At 47.3% G+C, this 19,718-nt stretch overlaps 4 protein-coding genes across 6 annotated transcripts; all 4 read right to left on the bottom strand.

Annotated features, from left to right (window-relative positions):
- Nucleotides 1–1,029: 1,029 nt before the first annotated feature.
- On the bottom strand, nt 1,030–3,015 carry LOC131285785 (putative polypeptide N-acetylgalactosaminyltransferase 9). Its single transcript, XM_058314640.1, has 4 exons — nt 3,007–3,015; nt 2,354–2,936; nt 1,712–2,286; nt 1,030–1,641 (listed from the first exon to the last, which is right to left on the bottom strand). The coding sequence occupies exons 1-4, from the start codon at nt 3,013–3,015 to the stop codon at nt 1,030–1,032; spliced, it is 1,779 nt and encodes a 592-aa protein (XP_058170623.1).
- A 768-nt stretch (nt 3,016–3,783) lies between these two features.
- LOC131285784 (putative polypeptide N-acetylgalactosaminyltransferase 9) lies at nt 3,784–10,600 on the bottom strand. The gene is made up of 4 exons (XM_058314639.1): nt 10,594–10,600; nt 5,905–6,033; nt 5,116–5,841; nt 3,784–4,820 (listed from the first exon to the last, which is right to left on the bottom strand). The coding sequence occupies exons 1-4, from the start codon at nt 10,598–10,600 to the stop codon at nt 3,784–3,786; spliced, it is 1,899 nt and encodes a 632-aa protein (XP_058170622.1).
- Nucleotides 10,601–10,845: 245 nt separating this feature from the next.
- On the bottom strand, nt 10,846–13,838 carry LOC131285783 (serine-enriched protein-like). Its single transcript, XM_058314638.1, has 2 exons — nt 13,782–13,838; nt 10,846–13,737 (listed from the first exon to the last, which is right to left on the bottom strand). Exons 1-2 carry the CDS (start codon nt 13,836–13,838, stop codon nt 10,846–10,848), a joined length of 2,949 nt encoding a protein of 982 aa, XP_058170621.1.
- An 88-nt stretch (nt 13,839–13,926) lies between these two features.
- On the bottom strand, nt 13,927–17,115 carry LOC131287505 (serine-enriched protein-like). 3 transcript variants are annotated; one of them, XM_058316559.1, is made up of 4 exons: nt 16,786–17,115; nt 16,050–16,088; nt 14,396–14,986; nt 13,927–14,109 (listed from the first exon to the last, which is right to left on the bottom strand). In XM_058316559.1, the coding sequence occupies exons 1-4, from the start codon at nt 17,113–17,115 to the stop codon at nt 13,927–13,929; spliced, it is 1,143 nt and encodes a 380-aa protein (XP_058172542.1). The 3 variants fall into 3 exon arrangements, with proteins under 3 accessions (XP_058172542.1, XP_058172543.1, XP_058172544.1); XM_058316560.1 differs by lacking the exon at nt 16,050–16,088; XM_058316561.1 differs by lacking the exon at nt 16,050–16,088 and having other exon boundaries at nt 14,055–14,105.
- Between the last annotated feature and the right edge of the window lie 2,603 nt (nt 17,116–19,718).

The raw sequence follows: 19,718 nt of genomic DNA, 5'->3' as shown, positions 1-19,718 counted from the left end.
ATCCGTGACGAAAATGTGGGAAGAGTTGACTACAGGGTGATTGTGATATTTTAGTGCTCTCTTAGGAGCTGGAATACCTTTATCCATTGTAATTTTAATATACATAGTTGAAATAATTGAAGGATATTCCAGCTGACTGCAAAAGATTACACAAACTGATTGAATGTAATTGGAACAGTAGAAATAGATAATAAAATGGACTAAACATTTAAAATTAAATGTTTAAATTGACATTATAATTCGATTTTCACAAGCCATACCATTGAAAAATAAAACAAGTAACAAACAATATGAGCCAAAAATCGTAATCGAAAATAAATTATGTTAAATCTGTACATCTTAAAAATACGGCAGCATATATTGATGATTAATGAATAATTTTATATTATTGTTCATAATTAAATATTGTGCCATGTTTATAATCAATTATATTTTCCTTCACAATGCGTTTAATGCTGCTCATTTGTTTCATTTTTCAATCTTTTTTTCAAGTTTTTACTCAATCGAAGTTATGTCAGTTTTATTTCTTTCGTTCCTATATTCAATTACGTATAATTTGTACCCGGTTGTAAACAGTTTTTTTTTCTTTATTGTATTTGATTTCACTTCTGCATTTCACATCACGTTTCGTTATCGACTTCCCCCTTGTTCTGCAGTTTCCATAATCGTAAGAGCACTACTGACGCTGTTTGCTTTGAGGTTGTAAACTACCGATACCAACTGTTCCTACATGATTTCATATTCTAACGACATCAGCATTTGCCCTTTAACGCTTGTTGTCGTGCTAATTGCATTGAGAGTGCCATACCGGGGCGACCCACCGCGAACAGGTGGAACAATTGTGCAAATAATTACTTTTTTATATACGTTTTCCCTCTCGCGGTATGTGGGAAGCTTGCACACACTTTCTTATCTGTTCGATTCTGACGCCTCGCTAAAAAAAGGAACAATCTTGAAAGATTTGGATAAAAACGTACTTGTCCCTGAACATTGCACCTTCTGTTTTCTATTTACAAATTTAAACCCTACTTAGGGTTTGAAGCCTATCATCGGATAGTGCCATTGTTGAGATTGCTGGCTTGGGTCGCACTTGTCGATGATCACCTTCCTCGATGCCTTCTCGACCGCCAGACACGTTCCCTTATGCTTTACGTGCTCAAACACGAGTGTGGTGTCATTATACTTCCACTGCTGGTTACCCTGCGCCTTGTGGCAGTAGAACATCAGCAGCATGTTGGCATCATAGTCCAGGCAGTGGTTATCGTTGCTGATCTCCCCGTACATACTGTAGTACCACTGCTGATTCGGTTCACCCTTCTTGCATCGTTCCATGGTGGCGGCATTCTTGGGCGCATCGAACGACAAACAGTGGTCATCCTGCGTCGCTTCGTTGGTGAATGGACCGTGGCCGGGCTGCTTTCTCAGCAGCTCATCAGTCATCTCAGGGAACACGTTGGCCAAGTACCAGTGAAAGTCTTTGCAGTGCAATCGCTGGCGGAGCTGCTTGCGCGCCGATACGTCACCGAAGTCACCACCGTACTTCAGACCGCCGAACATTCCATACAGAACCTCGGCGTACTCGTCCATCCAGACCTCCGACACGCGTACTGAGTTCAACCGAACGACGTCCTTTTTCATGTTCTGAAAGTGATGGAAGAATCAAATTTTTTTAATATCTCTGATGAGCAGACTAGATGAAAGAGTGACGTACATTCAAGTAAGGATGTCCCGCCTTCTGGATGTGGGCGACTCGGGAACACGGCACCGTCACCAGCTTGCCCCCGCACATCCACGCTTTCAACGACAGCTCGATGTTCTCCCCTCCGTACACGTCCAAGCCCTCGTCGTACCAACCGAGCCGCTCGAAGAACTTCCGGTGGATGGAGAACAGTCCACCCGCCATGGTCGGTGTCGGGAATGGTTCCATCTTGTTCTCCGGCTTATGCACCCGGTCCCATCTTCCGCGCCATCCAAAGTCCAACCCCCAGCCCATCACACCGTAGAACCCGGGGGCACGGTCCGACACCAAAGCGAGGTTATGCTCGTCGATCCAATCGATCGTCGGAAGGGCGATCGTTTGTGGATCTCGCACAACCGGATCTAGCAAGGCTTCCAACCACCCAAAAATGCACTCGCAGTGCGCGTCCAGGAAGACGAGGAAGTCGGATGTGGCATTTTTCGCACCATACAACCGTGCACGGATTAGTCCCAGGCGCTCCGGAACGCGTAGGACCCGCACCATCGGGTAAGAGACCCAGTACTCCTGGAGCTGGGTGCGAAGGTTTGCTACACTAGGGAAAACGTTGTCCATCAGTTGTCTTTCAAAACAATTGACCACTAGCCAGCTTCTTACCGTGAGTGGAGTAGTCATCGACAAGTATGATCTCTTTGATCAGCTCCCTCGGAGATCGATCGAGGATGGAGTGAACCGTTCGGAGTAACACCGACCACGCTTCATTGTAGAACACGATCACGATCGACGCTTGCGGCAACGATGTAAGCAGGCGTTGTTCGGTGGTGCACCAAGGATCTCTTATATCTGGCAACCGGCGATGCACCGGTATCAGGTCACTCACGTACTGATTGAACGCTTGCTCTTTGAACAACTGATCCTCCAGCTGGCGTACTTCATCGGTGGCGTTCTCCAGCTTCACCGGCTTTCCCATATCTCCCGGTTGTTTCACGTTCCAGTCATCGTCCGGTACCTGCGTGTATTGCTGCCGGTACTCAAACACCTCATACTCCGGTATCCTTAACACTTCATCGAATTGAGCGGCCCCTTGGCCAGCGAGCTGCGTTTGCAGCTGGTGCGTTTGTTTAAACTCCTCCAACGTTGCCAGCCGCTCGGAGTACTGGTTGTGGTAAAAGAACAGCATCACCACGCAGCAGAACACAGCAAACGCCCAAACCAGGTCCCTCTTCGAGGTGAAGCATCTCTACAACAAAGAGAAAGGACGAAATGTTACCATCCACCTAGCCACCATTGCACGAGGTGTGTCCACTTACCCCGTACATTGTGCTCCTATGCCCTTTCTACGGGTCACCGAAGCAGAAACACTGTAGCTGGCAACGGAACGACCGTCACACTGACGTCGCTCACCGGAACACTACACAACCGAAGCCCATAAATGATCTAATCGAAATATACAGCTTTATCGATTTTGCTGCCGTACATTTCGATTTATCAGCGTGGAGGCTTTGTACAGTGAAGACCTCTCGATTCCACAAACACACTGCCAAAAACGCAGCGGTAGAAAATGGAAAACGTGTGCCTTTGAAGGCAGAATCGGCGCTTGAACTCCGCCAGGCGGCAGATAAGAGAACAACCACAGGTATTCTTCGTTGTTGATGATAAACCGCTTCACGAAAGAGGATACACACACGTCGGGCTGTGGTGCAGTGTGTATCGAGCCTAAAAGCCAGGCAGCCCGTGCTTGTTCAGGTGAAATTGAGTTTTGGAAATGCTCGTAGTGAACGTAGCAGTCATGGGTAGCACTGTGACCTACACCGCACAATCGAAGCATTCTTGAATGAAACAACAATGGTAAGTGATTGTGCAACGGGTAATGTATGTGGTTATCTTCCATCACGTTCACCCGACGAACAGGTTGATATGGTTTTTGATATAAACTGCGTGGTGTTTGTAATACGAACTCCGTTACACTTGAGACATTTTTCAGATATGACTTGGTTGCTTCTTTTCAGGCACATACATAAATAAATAGATAGGACGTTCCGCACGTTCTCGCTCTTGACCCGCCCCTTTGAAAGCTTCGAAGCTCATCACAGATTGTTCGGCTGATAGTTCTGCATTAGCCAGCGCTGGTCGCGCACGTTCGCGTCGCATATTGCGAGCGTGAACTCACCACCGGTCCACTGTAAGCACCGATCGTACGTGAGCTTTCGCAGTAGAAAGGTCTGCGGATCCCAGGTCCACTGCTGATTACCACCGAGCCCGTGACACCGGACCATGTCCAAGTTTTTGCCGTCGTAATCGAGACAGTGATCCTCCCGGGTGACCTCACCGGTTCGTGTCAGGTACCACAGCTGGTGACCTCCCCACCCGTGACATCGAGCCAAATTTAGCTTCGTCGGCCAGTCCAGACAGGTGGGCTGGCTGCTATCGGGGTTTCCACCGAATCGGATTTCGCCCCGTGTGACGGCTTTGCTCGGATCGAACTGCTCCGGGAATACGTTCGCCAGGTACCAGCGGAACGGTTGGCATTGGAGCTTCCGGCGAAGCTCCTTCCGTGCGGATACGTCCCCAAACTGGCCCCGCTTGTCACGCCCACCGAACGTCTCGTAGAAGTAGTCGGCGTACTCATCCAGCCACACCTCCGCCACCCGGATGGAGTTGCGTTTGATCAGCTTGTACCCTCGGTCGACCTGGCGTAGGTACGGATGGCCCCGCTTCTGGATGTGGGCAACGCGCGAGCACGCCACGATCTGCATCCGACCCCCGCACATCCACGTCTTGAAGGAGAGCTCCATATTCTCGCCACCGTAGATCTGCATACCCTCGTCGTACCAACCGAGCCGCTCGAAGAACGCCCGATGGATGGTAAACAGCCCGCCGGCCATGGTCGGTGTGTCGTACGGGGCAGCGGGCTGGTCCACCCGGGTGCCATTGCCTGATGGGACCGCCGTCCGCCCCTCCCGGCTGCGCCACTGAAAGTTGAGCGTCCAGTCGAAGGAACCATAGTAACGGATGGAGTTCTGCGCGTTCAGGGCAAGTGTGTCCTCGTGTATCCAATCGATGGCCGGAATGGCGATCATCGTTTCGTCGTGTGCCACGTGAGCGACCAGTGCTTCCAGCCAGCCTGAAGCAGTTGCAATTAAACGAGGTGGTTTTATCATCAAATGCCTTTCCTGGCGCCTAATTATATTTGGTTTACTTTAAAATCGCACGCAAATGTATTTTACGGCACGATAAAGAAATATATGCCCCTGCATGTATGCAACAGGTGCTACACTGAAGATTTTTCGGTTAAATCCATACATAGCAGTTTAGTTAGTCTACGTTCAAAGTTTGATAATACGGGAAATGTTAATAACCGTATGCGTTTGTAGAGGTTTGACAAACCTGTGTACACTTTGTAACCGTCCCGGACTTACCGTCTATAACTTCACAGTGCGCGTCGAGGAATGTAAGGATGGATGCCCGGGCAGCTTTCGCACCGATTAACCTCGCCCTTATAAGTCCCACCCGTTCGGGCGACCGGAGAACGCGCACTTTGGGGAACTGCTGGATATACTCGTCCAGTGGATCCCGCAGGTGACTCATCGAGGAGAAGTCGTCGACGAGAAGGATTTCTTCGATCAACTCGTCCGGTGTTCGATCGATCACGGAGTGCACCGTTCGAAGTAGCACCGACCACGCTTCGTTGTAGAACACGATCACGATCGACGAACGGGGTAACGTGCCCGGACTGAGTCCACGCTGCCTTCGCTCCAATTCCTGGCTACGGCACCAACTACTTCGCACGTCTGGCAGACGCCGCCGGAGGGGTATCATATCCGACACGTACTGATTCAAACCCTGCTCGTCCCAGCCTTTCTGCACAAGTGCGCGCACTTCGGGGGAAAGATTCGACGGTAGGATCACCGGCATTCCCATGTCACCAAGCGAGAAATCGGGATCGTCAGGATCGTCAGGATCGACGGGTTCAGCTTCAAACTTGCCAGTGGATTCCGCATCCTCTAGCTCGCGACTTCGAGGATCGTGTTCCACTTTGGTGATCCAAAAGGCAAGTCCAACGAGTGACATCACTAGCACAAAGAACAAATGCTTGGCGGTAAGCATTGTCGCGGGAGGGACGAGTTCCGAAGGTGTTTGAATGACTTTTTATCGACCACGTCACCGACGCACGGTTCGCGGCATCCGCTCCATTTCATCGCACCCACAAGACTGAGGCCGGGAACTCGGACGCGCTTCTGGAACGATAAGCGTCGACGAGGTGACTTCATTCGCACCACACTCGGCACCCCGATTAGTCCCCTGCAGGTAAGAGACGGATGACCAGGTCGAAGTCTCTATGAATAAAAAAAGGCCCATGCAGGTTTTAGAACATGCTTGTTTCTCATTGCAGCTGATAAAGCTTGGTCGTGAGTTACTGATTGAATTAAAAAAAAACTGTAAACATTTCCTTTCCCCCCCTTTCTCGAAACGAAGCGAGATAAGTGGTACCGGCTGGGATATGGATATCGAGAGGAGACCGATTCCGGACAGCGAACACAGCCCGTGCCGAGGGTACCTATGGACGAGTTCCGCAACGCTCGACATTTCGGTGGCCTTATCTTTGCCCCCGCAAGTGTTGATGGTATCTCGAGCGGGCAAACGTTCCATTCTAGGTACGTTATATTAGCGAACTGATAAGAGTGCCATACACTCTACCTGGCCTGGCACCGTACTAATAGACGGTGTTGTAAAAGACCATTTTCCAAACGTTAAAACGATCAACCTAAGAGCTACTGAACTGTGGGAAGTTGATAATAGTGCATACAATTGTTGACTTCAAGTGAAAGTCGGTTCGGTGAAAGAAAGCTCACCGGAATCCCACCATTGACTACTGAAGTTTATTGACTTTACTTCCCTAAGGGTACGAAGAAGGTTGATAGTGCCCGCGTTATACACACAAGACAATTGGAAGCAATTCTACTAAACATGGCCCTGCTTTGTTGTGTTTGACCTGGTTTTAGTACAGCTAGTCAAACCCATCTTTAAATTTTACAACCTGAGGGGGAACGTAGATAAGCGTAGATTCAAGTAAAATATTAATTGCTCACGCAGATAACCGGTTCTGTTGGGTACGACAATGGCCAAAGTAAGCCTGCCTGAAGGGAGAAACTTTTTTCGTGTCTGTTATCGTTTTTCCCTGCTAATACTTTTTGGATAACCCAACAAAAACACGTTATCATTTTGACCGAAAATGCCGCCTCGTAATCTGGACAGCCTAGATGCTGATTAAGAGCTTACGGTAAGTACTCACTTTTATTGTCTTTCACTTCAATGGCAGCAGTGTTTGCACTAAACATTGCTCGTTGATCATTTAAAACCCGAAATATTTCATCAAACTTTACTTAACTTCGGAATCTAAAAGGTACGGGTTTATTACACCGTACGTTTGTTTACATTCTGACAAGATTACGCATGAGATTATAGGGTAGGAAAGCCAAAATTCTTTTTAACAGATTGAACAGCGGAATTAAACGATTATGCTAATCAAAACGTCGCATTTCAAGCAAAAAACAAACGAATTCATTAAGAAAGCCTTTCACGTTCGATAGTTTATTCGTATTGCCAGCTTCATCCTAGAGTGTAGAAGATAAACAGTTCTGGTGACAAACAATTCTGTTGTTGCTAAGAAAATTAGGGCATGTTTTAGTAACATATAATAACAAAATCCTACATGTAGTAAATATATTCATCTGTATTCACTGAGATCAAAACAAAAATTGGGGAAATTACAGTGTGCACTGAGATCAAAAAAGAAATTGAAGAAATGTTAAATCAAGCCGATTGCACCTAGTAGACTATGGAATGCAATTTGCTGCCTTCGAGACAGTCTATAAATCAATCGCAGCATACATACTTCGTTATTAGAGCATTTGTAGCGATTTATTACGGTTGCTCCAAACTTACGCAATGGGTATAATTCATTTGTTTTGCTGTTTAAGAGTAAAAAACGAACCGAAAGAGATCGAATGGATTGACGATTGGATAGAAGAGCTGAATGAAGAACGAGTGGAAAAGCAAAAGGCTAGAAATGTGGTTCTGGACAGAGTTTGGCAGCCAGTCTGCTATTTTAGGCCCAGAAGAAAAGAATTTGTATTGGTAAGTAACAGAAAAACTAAAACCTTCCCTGTGATAAAAATATACATTACATGTTTACGTATTTTCTCTTATTTCCAGGGCTGGCAACCTTCGCTTTGGGATGTTGCCGAAGAAGAAGACCCGAAGCTTTATCCTCAGCATTTCTTGTAAATATCAAAAACATTGCTTACAGCATTGCAGAGCCTTAAGAAGTCAACAAGAAGTTGAATAAAGAAGTTAATAAGTTTAAAAATGAAACACCACTTGCACAGCTTTACTTTTTAGTCAATATATTTTGCATTCCTTTTTCATTCAACATACACCGAATAAATGTGGATGTAGACATTGGATTTACTTTTGGTTTGTTGTGTGTGTCGTATTGTAAATGTGTGTTTTGGTTTACCTTCTCTATTCTGTGTGTCCTCGTTAGGTGAAGTATGATGGATGAGTCGTGTAAAGAGTGCGTTTCACAAATTTGCGGTCCTTGCTAACATATTTGGCAACCAGCACAGCCTTGGCCGTATTCCTGTTTGACACATGCACACACAGCAAGTCTTTCCAATTTTACACTTTCTGGGTTTTTGGGACACAGATTTGACTTTTGGGTGGAACTGATTAGTCTTGGGGGAGCTTGCTTTACTTTAAATATCGCTGGTTGTCGCCCCGGACTTGAAATACATCGAAGATGAATATTCTTGGAAATTTTGGACTTAAATGAACATTAAATGGATGTTGCCTTTGAAGGAGCTATTAGACGGGCGATGTTTGAATAGCATAATGTATAAGACGTTCATTCTGTCCTGCAATGATTCGGGTTCTTGGGGTCCATCGAGTCACAATTTATGTTTCGTATGTTTGACCTGTCTCGAAGGTCGACATCAAAGAACACGCAAATACACATTTAAATACTTCCACCCGCATCCTCACGGCCTTCCCTTTCTCTGACTGAGTATGTGTTTTATTGTAAGTGTGATTGTTTCTTCATCCGCCCTCCAGTTCTGTCCATCGAAACCACTATGTTATCGCATTATCAGTTCAGCCCACCACTTCCGGGCCAGGGCCTGTGCTTTGCCCGAACGTTCAGCGAAGCAGAAAGAGCCACATCGACACGAAAAAAGCGAAAGGATACAGTAATAGCGGTTACACAAGGGTATGGCGCCCTCCAGAGACGGTCCCAGTTGATGTTGTGTAGCTTTTGGTTTCCTCTAGCGAGGAGGAGCTTTTCTTTTGTGACAGAAAGTTGTGTCCTTTTGCTCGTTGACGTTCCCGGCTGGAAAATTCCAAATTTTCTTGCTTGTCCCAACGTCATCTTTTTGCCCTTCCGATGTACTTTGGCCACTAAAGTTGCTCTTGTTTTTGCTGCAATTAATTTCCTTTTCCCTGACCTGATATCGGTAGCAGCTCTACTGCCAACTATTTTATGTTTCTCTGTGATTGACTTTTCAACTGTTACACACCATTTGCACCATTTTCTTTGCCCATCTCCGTTCGCTTTAAAATGAAATGACTTTTAAGAAAACAATAGCATTAAAGATTTAGTCACTGCTCCTTTCTTGGACTTTCAGAAATTGTGTCATCTATGGTGTGAGTGATAAAAATTGTCCATCCGCATCACACATGTGGTCTCCTCTTATCCTGTTCATATTGTTTTAGTGTAATTTTTAATCTCTTCAAAATGTTGATAACACAGACAGATTTGAATAACGATTTGGTAGCCTTTTCTTTCGCTTTGTTCATCAAGTTTCCATTCAATTTTAACTGTGCACAAATACCGGTGTAACACGTTGTTTTTTAAACTTTTCGAATTACGAATTAGGGAGATGTAACATTTCTACGAATTTCCACGTACCGTGCCCTACTTCTCTTACGGTTTTGTAATTGTTTGAGGAAGAAAAACGAGTTAAACAGTCGTGCACTTGGGTGAAGGAGCTATAACAGGAGTAGATTTGATTCAATTTATTTCCAGTACGATTCTAACAATCGTACCGTTGGATTCATTTGTCTCGTGTTTTCATCATGTTAATTTTCCATTTTCATTCATTCGATCCGTTGTAACAATTAGTTTTGATTCCATCGGTAGAAGATTTGTTCCGCTATGCTTCACTACAACAAACTCTCTTACTCTTGCCCGGTTTCGTATTTTCTTTCACGCTTTTCACGCGATAAGCGCTGCTGATATACCTGAGGAGGAACGTGTTTGTTTTTTTTCCAACGTTGCTTCAACTGTTGGGAGCGTATCAGTGGGAAATGTGCAATCGATCGTAATTACTATCAGGTGAGATAACCGGACACCAATCTTATCCTGCAGCAGGTTTAATTCTGTCTGTTACTATTATTAGAATAATTATTTGAACACCTTTCGTTTGTAGGAAGTGTGTGTGCGCACGCGCATAAGAGTAAAAAGGAAGATGATTATTACTGGCCATCCGAGATTAGCCACGTTTTGCAGGGTTGAGGAAGGTTGAATTTTTGATTCAAATATGTTGAAAATATTTTATTTCCATAAAAAACCAGCTTGAATTGTTTCAAACTTGCTTTGGAATGCGTCACACGCTTGTGAGGAGGTCAAATACAATCAATTTTGTTGGAAGATAAACCGGGAAAAACATTTCGAAGTTTAAAATGTCTCGAAGTGATTGATATAAACATTAAGAAATATTCTGATACACTGACAAACGCGCTATGCGTATAAAATTGTAACTATTTTAAAGATTGCTATTTCATATGTTATGGTATTAAAAATATAATCAAAAGCGAAAATTGCTAAAGAAAATACATACTTGACATAATTCTTCCTAAAACAAAAACATAAGCAATTTCAATAAGATTCGTCAATAATGTTTTCTTTTAAAATAACAAACAAAACAGAAAAGCTTTTAACTTAATTAGGTACAATTTGATTATCAAAATTAGCAATTCCTTCATTGCGATCAAGTAACCCGTTGTAATTCTTCTTTACTTGTCCCTCTCGTCACGATATTGATTGCCACTTTCGAGCAGTTTTTTTGTTTGTTGACTGCCACGACAGTCCTTTAGAAGCTCTTGCCGATTTCGAGCAGTTTCTTGCGGCGACTGTCGCGCCGCTTGTGGCGTCCCTCGGCCTTGTCCCGCAGCTGGCGTCTCTCCGCCGACGGACAGATGGCGTCGGGCGAGCTGTCCACCTTCTTCAGCACGATCCGGAACGTGAACGTGTGCTTCGGGGAGGCACTGGCGGCGCGGCGCGGTGACGGCGGTTCGAACTCGCTACCGCTCGACGTGTCCAGGTAGCAGGACGACAGTCGACCACCGGATCCACCACCGCCGGTCGCTCCACCGTACGCTCCCGCTCCCGCCGGCACCGAGGGACGCGGCTCGAAGATGGCCGCGCAGCGTTTATCGGTGCAGAGGAAGCGGGGCGATTCGTTGGAGGACTTGCGCGGAGGCAGCGGGAAGTGCTGTTTCCCGTCGGTGGAGGAGTAGGGGCTTTTCTGGAGCGGGGTCGGATGCTGCTGGTGTTGCTGATGCTGATGGGGATGGTAGTGAGGTGGCGTCGGTTCGAAGATCGAATCGTAACTATCGCGGGAACTGAAGTTCGACGACGTTTGATTGGAGAGCGGCGATTTGGCCCGATGTGGTGCGGAGTAGTGGGTCTTCATGCCGCTGCCGGTGGCAAGCCCGCTGAGGCCACCGACCACACTACCCGCCACGCCTCCGCCGGATCCGGAGCGACCGAGGGAGTCCCGGCAGCGACCCGGTTCCGAGATCTGCTTTCTCGTTGGAGCGCGCGTGCTCGAGATGACGGAGAACGCCGAGCGGGGACTGGTGGAGCGATGTTGCTGCGGCTGTAGCTGCGATGGGTGGTGGTAGCTGTCCGCTAGGTCAAAGTGTGTCTCGAGCGAGGACTTGCGTCCCTCGGGGTAGCTCGAACGCTGGAATGTCTCCGCGTCGACGAGTTCGATCGAGGACTTCCTTATGTCGTACGGTGAGAGCGTCTTCTCGCCGCGTTGCGAGTTGTCCAGCTCAACCAGCTCGAAGCTGGAGTTCTGGTCCTCGTAGCTCGTCGACTGATAGCGCGAAATGTCGAAGCTGGTGTCCATGGACGAATGTCGATCGCCCGATACACTCGAGCCCGGCATCCGATCGGTCGTGTCGATCATCTCGAAGCTATCACCCCCGGAATCCAGCCGACTATGATGCGTACCTTCATGGTCGGTGTCACTCAGACTTCTCAGGTTCTCGAGGAACGGTGATCGCGGGGGATCGAATGACGCACGCCGCGATGGTGGCTCGATCTCGAACGTCGGACATTGGATAGCGTCCGGTTCACGGCCACGGCCACCATCCTCACCGGCCTCATCGATCGGCTCCTGACGGGTGAAGAGCGCTTCGAGCGACTTCTTGATCTCACTCACCGCGGCCACCTTCAACCGGCCGCCATCGCGCTCCCCCTCGTCACTATCCTGCGACCCGCGCGGACTTTCCTCCTCCCGAATCTGATCGTGCTTGATGTACGACTCACCGACCTTCTCGAAGTGCACACTCTCCAGCACCTCGAAGGCGGCCGCGTCGGCACCCCCGAGACCGGGTAGGATCGATACTGCCGCTCCATCGCTACTCTCGACATCGCTCACCTCGTCGCCGCTCGAACGCTTATCCCGTCCCCGCTTCCCGTCCGCGTGGCTACTCTCCGTGCCCATGCTGACCCCTTGCGAGAGTTTCTTGAGCGACTTCAACGACATCTTCGAACCGACGTTCTTCCACTTCAACGACGACATCAGCGGTTCGAAGGCGATCTCGGACATCTGCTTAGTGATCGCATTTCTTCCGGCGCAGCTCGACGACGCCTGAATGCTGGAGAAGGTGCTCTGACGCAGCAGAGGCGCGCCCGTTGTCGACTCCGTTCGTGTGAACGCCGCCGTAAACTTGCTCGTGCGCGTCGTCACCTTCTTGGAGGGTTTGCGCACGAACGCCAGGATCTCCTTCATGACGCTCGTTTTCTCTTTCTTCTCCGGTGCGCTCCCGGATGCACCCGAACCAGACCCCGAACCCGATCCGGACCCGTTCCGGCTGGTGCTGCTGCCCGGTTCCGGCTTCATCGGGCTCTTGGGACTCTTCGGACTCTTCGGACTGCGGCGACCCGTTTCGATCGACTTCTGCACGATCTCGTACGTCTCCGAGGGGTTGGAGATGGTGATCGGCGGGATGGTGCCGAGGGTGGTGGGGCTGGTGCGCGCCGACCGGGACTCACCGGGCCCGTAAAGGCTTCCGCCGAGTCGGGACCCGAACCCGACCGGGCTACGGCTGCGCTCCGGAGGTAGATGGATGGTTGGACTGGTACGCCGTTCCACCGACTGGTGACTGCTGAGCGAGTTCGGGCTGAACCGCTCCTGCTGACTCTGCAGCAGCTCCGAGTACTCGGACTGGAGGTTAAAACCGAGTGGACTACGGCGTCCCGAGGGCGATCGTAGCCCGGAAGGCGATCGCAGCCCGGAGGGAGATCGCAAACCCGATGGACTACGACGCCCGGAGAAGGACATGGCCGTGGGCGAACGGCGATCAAAGCTGGACGCGTACATCTGATCGGTGATCAGCAGATTCGGACTCTTGGGACGGCCCGAGGGACTGCGATCGTTCAGCATGCTACTGGGACTCCGCCGACCCTGGCTTAGGTTGAGGGACGCACCGAGGCTACTCTTGCGTCGGTGCGACGACCGGAGCGTACCCTGGCGCGACAGGCACGGACTCTTGGCCGAGCCGATCGAGCTGCGGTGCTCCAGGTGGGTCATACTGCCGACCGGTGACTTCGGTAGCGACTGCGGTGGCTGCGGACTGCGCCGCTGTTGCTCGCCGGCGCTAAAGTTCCACGGCGATATCTGACCGCCCTTGGAGCTGCGCTCCGAGGGGCTGCGGCGTGTGCGGAAGCTCTGCGACTTCGCCTTGCGGATCTTGGGCAGCGAGCGGGAACTGTCGGAACCACCGCCCTGGCTGCCGCGCGGCTGATGGAGGTGTTGGCTGTGGTGATGGTGCTGCTGGTGATGGCTGCCATGGTGCGAATGGTGATGGGAGGACGACGACGATCTGCCATGGTGGGAGGACGACTCTGGAGTTGGAGAGGAGGGGCCGTTGAGCCTCTGTTAGTTGCTGTGAGGTGGTCCACTAGCTGGATCACTGCTGCCACTAGAGCTAAGCGTCGTGTTCGAGCCGTACGGGTCGAGCGAACTCTGCACGGACATCGAGCGCCCGTGCGACTGGCGCGCCCGCCTTACTCGGCTGGAGTTGGGGGAGAGCTTTCCGGGGTCCACACTTGCTGGGTCTGCCTGAAAGGCACGGAAGTTAGCACGAATGGTAGAGGGGTTCAAACTGCGATGCACACACACAGAGAACTGCTCAGAAAACCGTCTGGTCTATATCTGGTATTAGATGTACAAACTAGGATTCTTTTCGATTTCCTAGGAATCGATCCTAGGAACTGATCTATAGTAAGAAAGTTTGTTTGAACATTTCAACATTCTAGTGTCTTGGTTGTACATCTAATATCAGAGTATGAGTCCTCCAAAAGAGACGGTAAGATCCCTTTAACCCCTCGTTCCGCGAATTACTCACCTGGTACGCAAGCGCGTTCATAATGATCGAGTACGGCACCAGCCCGAGCGGATGCACCTCGCGCATCAGCACGTTCGCCGGAATCTTGTGGAACTGAATGTACTCCAGGAAATTCCCGATGACCTCCTTCAGCGGCGTGTTCTGGTTCGAGTCGCAGTACTTCTTGCTCCACATGAGCGCCGCCTGGAACTTGGTGAACTCGTCCGCCCGCAGCTCCTCGCGCGCCAGTATCAGCCGGACGACGTGCTGCGGCAGGAGCGTAAAGCTGCCTAGATTCAGCACCTCGTTGCCGTGCTCGTCGACAAACTCCAGCACCTTCTGCACCAGGCTCTTGGTGCACTTGTACTGGATGTAGCGCTCGGCGGACGCTAGCAGTGCGCAGACCGTGTCGACGTTGATGCAACACTGCACGAACCCACCGCACGCCCGCCGCAGCTCCTCCAGCCCGTAGTAGTCGGCGGCGTTCATCACACCGAGCAGGGTGCGCGGCTGCAGCGTCACGCAGCCCGTGTGGATGTACTCGATCAGCTGCCGGAACACGTCCGGTTCGAACTCCTCGATGATGAGCGTCTGGTGCTGCTGGCCGGCCGGCTAGCCGTCAGGTCGCCACAAACGAAGAGAAGGAGGAGGCAAGCGAGAGATAGAGGAGGAGATAGAAAGAGAGAAAAAAAGAAGCAAACGGAATACCGAAGCTGTTACTATCGTTTCCATCTGGACCGGCTACCTCTTCGACTCGCAAACCGCAAAGGACGATAGAACGAAAACATTCACCAAAAAACCGTGCGGAACGCGGGGTAGAGATCGATTGATCCGCGACCGACCCGGCAGGAAGAAGTGAGCACGTTCAAAAGGGATAACACCAAAACCAACGAGTGTGTGTGTGTGTGTGAGTGGTTTTTTGTTCGATAACAACAATATCCACAAGTTGTGCCAATATTTGGTTCTGCAATGCATAGTGAAATAGTTCGACGTGAACCACCTGTGTGAGTTGAGCAGTAGTAGTGAGGTGAACTAGCACAGTGAGATGAGAAGAGTAACTACCGACTAGATGAGTCAGGCAGAGAGCTTGTTTTAGAGTGAAAGCAGTAATGAAGCAAAAGCGTTGACCAAATTAGTAAGTAGGCTGTGAGGTAAAGAGCTACAGAACGTTTGAAAGCAAAGGAAAACAGTTCAACATGCAAAGGTATTAATCGATTCCAGCAACCTAATTTCATGTTTAGTGTTTTTACGAACGATGCTATCTATTCATAAATTAACGTAAATAGTTTAGTTCTAGGTTTGGACATCACAATAACATTAAAGTTTGCCACGCTTAGTTTGAGGCTTTGATAGTTTTTTTATTCCTAGAAGAAATGTTACCTAAACAACGTACGAGCAGCAAGCAATTGCATTCCAATGCTCTATAATTCATGCAAAAACAGTACAACTGAGCGAAAAGCTCGTCGTACGCAAGTGAAAGCAGGAAATACTGGATAGTCAAGACGGTAGCAGAAAGGTTTCGGACAGATTGCGAAAAAGAGCGTGAAACAGTGAAAGATGTTGGAAGGATGGAGAACAACGAGAGCGTGAGCAAAAGAGGCAAGAGTTCTAACGAAGAAGTTTCTATCGAGTTTGGCACTTGTTCGGTTTTGTTGCCACTACAAATTTATTTTACCTCCGCAATGGGCGCTAGTTGCTGATTGAAGCCGCTTCTCTACAGGTTTGTTTTTTTATTTTGTGATGCGTTATTTGATGGACATTTTTTTTATAGTTTCATGTGGAGGGGGTCCATGGTGGTGTGGTTTGTTTTTTTGTGGTTGTACACCACCCTCCCACGGGACGGAAAATTGGAAGCATGTCGGTCGAACGGGTGAAAAGCAGTCGGCGGGTGGGAAAGGAGTTAAGCATATTTTTGATGTTTTTTTTTTTGTGTAAAGCAGGAGCATTTTTTTTTGTTCGCACGATCGGTACACATATAGAGGTGGCGTTTTAATTTTGTTTTTAAATAATGGCACACGAACGGGGTCGAGTTGGTGGGAGAGACAAAATAGACAAACGGTATTGGTATTTTGAATTATTACTTTGTAACGGTTTATTTACATGAAATCAAGGTTATCTTTGTTATAAATGGGAAACCAAAGGAGAACACAAAACATGAGTAAAGCAATAAACTTAAAGAACGAAATTGAAACACGGGAAACACGAACACCCGAAAGCAGAAATTTATTTACAGGAGATGAAGTTTTACAAAGCAGCAACGAAATGTAAAAGTTTTAATCAAAATTCGTTAACCATAAGCTATAAACCTGGAGAACTTAGGAACAAGGAAGGTGGAAACACTTTCCAAATGAAACAAACAAACGAAACCAGTAAAAGGTGTCGTGTGGCATGTCCGGCGCGTCGTGACTCACCTGTTGCGCCGCGTTCTGCAGATTGAGCAGCGGCTCGGAGGAGCGCTTTAGGAACAGGCGCAGCTTGTTTTCGCGCGGCGGCGGCTCCTTCTTGCGCTGGGGCGACGGGGCCTGATAGAGCATCTTCTGGAAGACGCGCGAGCGGGCCGCCAGCACCGCCTTGACCGCGCACACCGGCTCGCGCGTCTCGCCCACCAGGAACGTCACGTCGCACAGCTCCGGCATCGAGGCGAGGAACTTCATGTCCTCCGCCAGGCCGGACTTGTTCTCGAACGTCGAGAGGTCCGGCTCGGCGTCAGCCATGCCAGAAAGTGGCAACACTTCAGGCATAGCTGTAATTTCTATTGCTGCAAACGATAGAAGCGGTCGGTTAGTCAGCAAATTTACATATACAAACTTTAACATCCAACGATTCGTCTTAATATGTACGCATTTGAACAGGTCGTGCAATTAAGTGAATGTTTTGAAATGAAGACTCCAAGTTCAGTATTAATCAGATCATCGTAGTAATTTTGAGAAAATAAAACTCTGCTTTGCCATTTAAAATATGTTTTTTTTTTAAATCTTGTTGGTTTAAACCATTTTGTGTTGTAACAAAACAGATATTATTTATGATTTATTTCTAAGCCAGAATATAATCAGCAAAGTTTTATTTTTAAACACGATAAATATCTTTTTCTTATAGAAATATAGAAGCATTTTATATATTTCTCGATCAAATTATGTTGAATAAAAGCATGTTTTGTCGTGTATGCGACTTTCCTTCACTGTTAAGAAATATTCAGTCTGTTTTTAATATACTTCCGTTACTATTTAAAATTACTGATTTTATCAATGTAAAACATTTCAAATTATTTACACATCCATTTGCCCTTCTTAGCCAAATGTTATGGTTTTGTGACTTTAGCAAACACTCCATTAGAACTGCCATCAGAGAGTCAATTTAATTTCACATTTTGCAACTATCCCATACGAAGGAAAAAAACAACATGGTTGCAACATATTCAATCGAAGTGAGCAAACTTTCCACTCGATACGCAACAGTTGGTTCAATCAAGAAGATGGCCTCGCGTTTCAATGAAATCCCTGCAGCGTGTCCGCCTTCTCGCAAAATCAATCATGCTGCCAATCAACGACAGTTCCCCTGCGATGCGGGAAGACGTGTCCCGCTGAGGGGACGGATCCGGTCCATCGACTAATTGCGTATCAAACGCGTATTTTCTGCTACTGACATGTCTGGGTTGAAAATGTTTTTTTTTTATTTCAAAACGACTGACGTAGTTTTCTGGAAGTGGAATTTTCCCTTCAACAAATGTCGGGAAAAGGGACAAGTCATCTAGGAATCAATGAACAGACGTGGATGGATGAATTGTGATAATTTTTGCATTGACTCGGTCAAACAAAAATAAATAAATATTTTTAAACACACGAAAACGGATTCGTAGAGACACAAACACACGCTTGTGCGTCCTTTTTTCCTTTTTCTTAGTCGCCGGAGGAATAGGCTAACAAGGTTTATCATAACGGAAAGGACAACATTTATGAGATTGGCTTTGTCAAATACACGCGCGACGCAAAGGAAAACAGTGAGCAACTGCTCACCAACACAAACAGTGGGGAAAATGCCAATAATTCTGTCACTAACACCAAACGGTGAGCACAAACAACACGAGCGTTCGAAAGGACGATAACAACACATTACACATATACACCCACACGACATAACGACGAACGTAAAACATACGAACCTGTTGCAATCTTTGAAAGCTTTTGGACAAACGATTCCGACAGGAAATATGATGATTATGGTGGTGGTAGTGGTGGTGGTGGTGGTTGTGGTGTTGGGGATATGATGTATATGCTACTCGTGCAACCGGAAGCGGAGGGAGAGAAGAAGAACAAGAAAATAGACAAGGTGTATGAAAAAATGGGAGCAGAAGGAAGAACGAGAGAATTGAAACAGAAAAAATACAGATGGGAACAACGTGAGAGAGCTCCATGGGAAAACACTCTCCCGTGGACACGTGGTGGTGCGAAATACAGTGCTCGAAGGTATTCTAAGCGCAACCTTTAGCTCCTGTTTTTGTAACTACGCTGGAAGCTTCGTATTTCTAACTAAGGAAAAAAGGAAAGGTGCATCTGCTTTTATTATATTCTTTAGAATAACATTTCATAAGTTGTTTTCCTGAATGTAATTTAACTTCCTTTTGGAGAATATATTGATGGTAAAGAAATAATTTTCAGAATGTATATTATAAATGTATAAACAAGTTTTAGTAAATCAAGATTCTGTTACAGCCGAGCTTAGAACAATCTCGTCCATCTTAGGAAAATTTGAATGTTTATGTACCAAAATCAGTCACAAAATTATTTTAAAAACACATAATGCTTTTAGCAAGTATGCGGACTTATTTTGTAGACAGTTTTTCTACGGTTTTAACTTCTTTGTTTAAATTAATGACACATTTTTAATTTGTAACAATTTAAAGAAGCGACCTTTACGGGTGAAATATAGCTTCACTTAAAGGAATGACGATCGCTTTACACACACTTAATGGTTGAATAATTGTGGCTTGGCTTGAAAAAGGTCAGGCTTCAACGCTCCCAACCTCCTCTCCTCTATACAACCACTGTCCTTCCTACAACCTCTTAGCTCACGTAAGGGTGAATAAATCTGTGCGAATAATCCCGGAGAACTGATAAGGTTTCGAACTGGAGCCTGCGGGCAACCACCATCTTGTACATCCCGGTTGACAGCTTTATTTCCAACACACGCACAAATAAAATGCTACGTCGTAGCGATGCTATATTTAACATATTTCATACTATTAATAATTTTTATGCTTTTATTTGGTTATTAGTTTAGTCTTTCACTTTGTTTTGCTCATTGCTTATACACAGACACGTAGCACACACACACTTGCTTGCCACAA

The sequence above is a fragment of the Anopheles ziemanni genome, chromosome 3 (genome assembly GCF_943734765.1).
Source record: "Anopheles ziemanni chromosome 3, idAnoZiCoDA_A2_x.2, whole genome shotgun sequence".
Classification (NCBI taxonomy): Eukaryota; Metazoa; Arthropoda; class Insecta; order Diptera; family Culicidae; genus Anopheles; species Anopheles ziemanni.
Note: the sequence above shows the minus strand (reverse complement) of the source record. Positions and strands in the feature narration are given on the sequence as shown.

Bases quoted from the DNA above. Each gene is read 5' to 3' on its own strand.
- LOC131285785 (XM_058314640.1), bottom strand. The intron at 2,287-2,353 runs GTAAGAAGCTGG...TCCCTAGTGTAG, and splicing joins CGATGACTACTCCACTCACG to CAAACCTTCGCACCCAGCTC. The intron at 1,642-1,711 runs GTACGTCACTCT...CATCACTTTCAG, and splicing joins CGGGACATCCTTACTTGAAT to AACATGAAAAAGGACGTCGT.
- LOC131285784 (XM_058314639.1), bottom strand. The intron at 5,842-5,904 runs GTGGGTGCGATG...GTCGATAAAAAG, and splicing joins GAGTTCCCGGCCTCAGTCTT to TCATTCAAACACCTTCGGAA. The intron at 4,821-5,115 runs GTAAGTCCGGGA...CAACTGCTTCAG, and splicing joins GCACTGTGAAGTTATAGACG to GCTGGCTGGAAGCACTGGTC.
- LOC131285783 (XM_058314638.1), bottom strand. From the start codon at position 13,838: ATGGCAGCCATCACCAGCAGCACCATCACCACAGCCAACACCTCCATC. The intron at 13,738-13,781 runs GCAGCCAGGGCG...TCGCTGCCCAAG, and splicing joins ACACCTCCATCAGCCGCGCG to ATCCGCAAGGCGAAGTCGCA.
- LOC131287505 (XM_058316559.1), bottom strand. From the start codon at position 17,115: ATGCCTGAAGTGTTGCCACTTTCTGGCATGGCTGACGCCGAGCCGGAC. The intron at 14,987-16,049 runs GTAAAATAAATT...CCTGACGGCTAG, and splicing joins AACTAGCGCCCATTGCGGAG to CCGGCCGGCCAGCAGCACCA. The intron at 14,110-14,395 runs GTGAGTAATTCG...CGTGCCTTTCAG, and splicing joins TGAACGCGCTTGCGTACCAG to GCAGACCCAGCAAGTGTGGA.